The following is a 6,000-nucleotide window of genomic DNA, read 5'->3' as shown; positions in this document are numbered from 1 at the left end:
CAGAAGACCACCTATCAACCCGGACTCTAGATTCTAGGATTAAAGATGAGCTCCGGGAGGGCAGCATGAGCCAATGCAAGATGGCGCCACTATAAACACTCGCCTGTGCCAGAACGGGCTGGGCCGACCATCAGGCTCCACCGGAAAGAAGCCTACCTGCGCAATAGGCCGTGACGTAAAAAAAAAATGGCGTGTTCCTCCTTTGCCGTTAACAATGTGGTCTATCAAGTAGCTGATCTCAGGTCATCCGAGAGGTTCAGACTCTCAAGTAGGACAATACACTGCAATGACAACTCTTAACACCCGACACCATCTTTCACTTCTTCAAGGTCCCATCCCTGTTATACTTCCCTAACACAGTGTTCCGGAGGTCGAGGTCGATGGAGTCTCCTTATACCAAAACAGGAAGCCCTCGCATGCACCTGATAATTTTGGCCGGTACCATGATTCCGTCCTTCAGCATCGCCATATTTGAGGACAACTTATTTACCATCTTAAAACTCATGTGATATTAACAAGGCATTAATTGCAAGTATACTGGGACGAGCTCTAACGAGGGTGAGCGAGGGCACCATTCCTTCATGTCCACAGAGTGTACTGGATTATTATTATTTTTTTTTACATCTTCTCCTGTGGCGCTGGTAGGCTTGTTTTTGGAGGGGCCTGATGGTATGGCCCAGCCCGTTCTGGCGCAGGCGAGTGTTTATAGTGGCGCCATCTTGCATTGGTTCATGCTGCCCTCCCGGAGCTCATCTTTAATCCTAGAATCTAGAGTACGGGTCTATAGGTGGTCTTTTAGACAGCATGTGGGTAGTTTTAAGCCACTCGGCGGCGGCTGAAAAATCCCAGCGTGGTGGTACCGGACGGGGATCGAACTCACGTCCTCCTGAACGCGGCGCCGTCACTCTGTCGACTCAGCCACCGCCTCCCCGATGTATAAACACCGTATTAGCCATTGTGCCTTCATTCAATGCTTTGCCAGCTACCACGAGTGTGAGCTGGGCCAGCCTTCCTTCATGTTCACAGCTCATTCTGCGGTGGCAGGTAAAGTACCACAGAAGCAGCCTCTGGCACGGTGACCTTTAACCTCATCGGTGGCTCAGTTTTCGAGATAAATCATTGCGTTATATTTCTATGAGGTATCATCATGGCAGACTTGTGATTAAACACTGCCACATGTGACGACGCTCAATAGCTATATTAAAATCATTTCATAAGTTTTCATTTATGAGGGATATTATACACAATAGATGGACGTCGCATGATACATTTCTTTTACAGTAGAGGAAGCACGCAGCTCAAAGACAATAACAACAACAAAAAAAAAGCCAGCTCAGCACTACTCCAGTAAAGAAAATATAACGAGAGGTCAAATAGAGAGGGTCAACTTCAGATGGAGCAATATCTTGAAACTCGCTTCCTGAAAGAGTTCAAGTCATAGGCAGGAAAAACAATACAGACGTAGGAAGGCTGCTCCACGGTTTAATAGCAAAAGGGATGAAAGACTGAAGATGCTAGTTAACCCTTGCATAAAGATTTGGATAGTATAGGGATGAACAAGCGAAGAAAGTCGTGTGCAGGGAAACCACGGGAGGGGTGGAGGCATGCAGTTAACAAGTTTAGAAAAGCAAACAGCATAAAAATATCAATATGATATAGATAGAGAGGTAACATTGCCATGGATATATAAAGCGGCAGAAGACCGCCGGTAAGAGGAAATGATGGGACGAAGTGACTTTGCCCCCATTCTTTCCAAAAGGGCTATGTGTGTGGAGTTCGTCCACATAAGATGCATGCCGTATACGAGACCGGACAAGACCCTTGTATATGGACAGCATCTGTGAAGGGAAAATGAGATGGTGAAGACGACCAAGAACGTCTGACCTCGAGGTAGTAAACATAGTAAGGGACTAAAGCCCCGTTCACACTGTGCCGACTCTGGGCCACGACAACCCAGCGACTTCTCCATTTGACAAGTTGTTCCCCACGCTTCAAGAAGGGGGGGAGGTTTTATTGGGGTCTTGGTGTCTTGCCGACTGTCTGGGACATTCGGCCAACTAGTTGCCAGCATGTCGTGCTAACCCTCACGACTCCAGACTCCCGTCACGACGTCGGCGCAGCATTCGGCAACAGTCTCAAGACCTCTTTCAAGACATGCCCGACCCTTTCACATCAACACCCAAGACCTCGTGTACCCTAGAGTCGTGGGTAGTCGTGGCCCAGAGTCGGCACAGTGTGAACGGGGCTTAAGTATTCGAATTTTGTAGGTGACCTTCAAATAAATTTTAGCCGCTGTCCATTGCCAACCGCCATAGGCCAAACGTTGCCAAGTCTGATGTCAGTGTAGGGGCCTCCCCTACACTGACATCAGACTTGGCAACGTTTGGCCTATGGCGGTTGGCAATGGACAGCGCGGCAGCGCGGCGTCCAAGAAGACCCGGTTTCGCTTCCCGCTCTCCACTACAATTTTCAGTCAACCCTGAGAGAGCCTGTCTTATTAAGGTTCCCTGCTCCTAGGCACCCATTCTTACGTGACCTCGCCAAGAACTCTACGCAGTTTATCCATGACTATACTCACATTCTGTCCCGAAAACCTCCTATCAACCCGGACTCTAAATTCCATTGAAAAGAGGATACCAAGATGAGCTTCGGGGGGCAGCATGAGCCAAGATAGATGGCGCCACAATAAACACTTGCCTACGCCATTGGGGGCAGAGGTCGACCACTAGGCCCCACCAAGAATGCCTACCAGCTCCATAGGCGGAACGTAGAAAAATAAGCATTACCATTTCTGCCATGGTTCCCAACAACTACACGACCGTATGAAAGCTTGCTGCCTCTCTCGCTCTCTCTGTACTTCAGTTTCAATCTGTGTTCAGTGAATTCAATCATGGTAATCAGTTACAGAATTGTGATACTTGTGTGACGCCACTTGCACGAGTCCAATCGGGTTTACTCCATTACTTGAACCCTTTGCATCCTGTCACTTTATCCACTTAACCCCTTGACTGTGGATTTCCTACAAGAAGACCTCACCATACTACAGGAATGGAACAAAAAGTGGCTGCTACAATTCAATGAGGAAAAATGTAAAGTCATGCACCTTGGGAGAGGATATCCAGCATACCAATACCACATGGGAAACACTCCACTATCCACCATAGAGGCAGAGAAGGACTTTGGACTATATTTTACCAGGCTACCAGTGAAGGGATATCCAGCACACCAATACCACATGGGAAACACTCCACTATCCACCACAGAGGCAGAGAAGGACTTTGGACTATATGTTACCAGGCTACCAGTGAAGGGATATCCAGCATACCAATACCACATGGGAAACACTCCACTATCCACCACAGAGGCAGAGAAGGACCTGGGACTATATGTTACCAGGCTACCAGTGAAGGCCGAATCCGTGCCAATCGCAGCGGACGGGTTAAAATCTTCATTCTTTATTACATGGAGTTTTGGTCTACTTATAATTATGTCTTCAGTGAGGCACCATGTCAATTTTTATTTTACAGAAACAAAAATATATATTATAGTTTTCATCCTCGTCTCCTGTTTCGTGCTCCTTTTTGTAAAATGAGAAAATATCATCAAAATAATATCAACCTCTTGTAAACCCCTACTGGGAGACATTGATCAAATTATGTATATCTTGGCCTTTCCTCACACCCTTCATACATTTCCTGAAAGACGCGATGCATTTCGTGACAACTTCTATACCTTCCCTTTCCTCACGCCTTCCCCTTATCTCACAAACGCTATACTTTCCTTCGTTCCCTCAGTACTTTCCCTCACACCTTCTATACGTTCCCATACCATACACATTCTGACTAAAACCTTGCTAACCTTCCATCAAACACTTCTTAATTGTTGTGTTTTAAGGCACCTCTCTTTACAATTTTACATGAATTTAGTCTTAATCCTGTAGCTCAATAAAATCATATTCTCGTACCAAATAAAAAAAATTGTTGGGCTATATTAAGGTTAGCTGCAGGGATCATGTTTCTTAATGGTCCCTCTTAGCGAGAAAAATGAGAAAAAATCATCACTTACGCAAACCATTTCATAATATATATCAAAGCATTTGTGATCAGATTATGCATCATCTATTTCTTGGGGTTTATATCATGGCAAAAATGTGACCCGTCGCTGCTACACGGTAAAGCCACAAATTTGGCCCGTCGCCGCTACCGGGCAAACCAAGACTATTAACAAAAGAATCATGTTTTATCTCTATTAGCTGCCGCGTTATCTTCATCATGTTGTTTCGGCAGGTTCATTGCACTGGCAGTCTTCACCGCAATTGGTCTCCTGTACCGGCTGGCGACGCTCCAGCTGTCCTTCCGCACTTACCTCCTAAGAAGACATGCTCGTCTGGTGCCCGGAGAAAAGATCGAACAAATTTCACGCAGATGTTACATTGGAGACTGGTTCATCTTGTGTTTGCTTGGTAAATATACTTACATTGTTTTGTTTTTAGTAGTAAATAGTAATGATATAGTAGTGATAGTAATTGATCTACTCGAAAATAACAAAACATGGAAATAAACATTTATAATAGTTAATGTTGCCGAAGACAAGAATATTTTAATTGCATTTATATAATAAGAATATTAATGAAAAATATTATATATATATATATATATATATATATATATATATATATATATATATATATATATATATATATATATATATATATATATATAGAGAGAGAGAGAGAGAGAGAGAGATGGATAGATAAATATATAAATAGCTAGACACATACACACACACACACACACATATATATATATATATATATATATATATATATATATATATATATATATAGATATATATATATATATATATATATATATATATATATATATATATATATATATATATTTGCTGATGACCACCGAGGAAATGTAGAAAACACGAGGATCCCAAGCACTTACGTGTATTACATCTTCAGGGGAAAGATACAGAGGTGGAGTACAAGGCCTTATTTACAAAAAAGAAAAATTGGCCTGGTTCCTGTATGGCAACTCCGCCTTATCCAATGGTTTCCTATTTTTTTATAATTCTACAATATCTATTAGTACAATTTATTTCACAGGAAACTTGAGAATAGTATAATATTATTTTATTATACTTATAAAATTATCTTAACCGTGAAGGACGCCTTGATACTTTTTGCTCTCTTTTATTAACGGTGCCTCACATGGCTAGTGCGAACGATGATGTAGCGACTACGGCTCAACTACACGGCGTAAGAATCCAGGGCGTAGCTTGTCACCCAATCACTGCTCTCAGTCCTTTGCGCATTACTGGAACCCCCGACTAAATCATTTTCGTCCCTCTTTCCTGTTTGAACGAAGACATCATCAAGAATCTTGCTACTAGTCTGGTGTGCCTCGACATCATGGGGCCGTATTATGAGACATTTCGCCGCCCAAGAACACATATTTGACAAGGCTTTCGTAGGAGTTTTGGGCATTTCCAGGGATAGTTTTATGACCTTGGTGGTAGTCTGACCCTTCTTCTGTACCATGATAAAAAAGAAACACATATTTGACAAGGCTTTCGTAGGAGTTTTGGGCATTTCCAGGGATAGTTTTATGACCCTAGTGGTAGTCTGACCCTTCTTCTGTACCATGATAAAAAAGAAACACATATTTGACAAGGCTTTCGTAGGAGTTTTGGGCATTTCCAGGGATAGTTTTATGACCCTGGTGGTAGTGTGACCCTTCTTCTGTACCATGAACCTGAAGAAACACATATTTGACAAGGCTTTCGTAGGAGTTTTGGGCATTTCCAGGGATAGTTTTATGACCCTGGTGGTAGTGTGACCCTTCTTCTGTACCATGAACCTGAAGAAACACATATTTGACAAGGCTTTCGAAGGAGTTTTGGGCATTTCCAGGGATAGTTTTATGACCCTAGTGGTAGTCTGACCCTTCTTCTGTACCATGATAAAAAAGAAACACATATTTGACAAGG

The 6,000-nt window shown here is 43.0% G+C and overlaps 1 protein-coding gene across 2 annotated transcripts in view; it reads left to right on the top strand.

Moving 5' to 3' along the window:
• The window catches only part of LOC126993126 (innexin inx2-like), a 98,287-nt gene that overhangs the window by 34,782 nt on the left and 57,505 nt on the right, over nt 1–6,000 (top strand). For both annotated transcript variants that reach the window (XM_050851989.1, XM_050851988.1), the window contains exon 4: nt 4,287–4,462. In XM_050851989.1, the coding sequence (XP_050707946.1) occupies nt 4,287–4,462 (176 nt within the window). The remainder of the gene's footprint in view (nt 1–4,286; nt 4,463–6,000) is intronic.

Source organism: Eriocheir sinensis, unplaced genomic scaffold, assembly GCF_024679095.1.
Source record: "Eriocheir sinensis breed Jianghai 21 unplaced genomic scaffold, ASM2467909v1 Scaffold565, whole genome shotgun sequence".
NCBI lineage: Eukaryota > Metazoa > Arthropoda > Malacostraca > Decapoda > Varunidae > Eriocheir > Eriocheir sinensis.
This window is presented reverse-complemented; position numbering and strand designations above follow the sequence as displayed.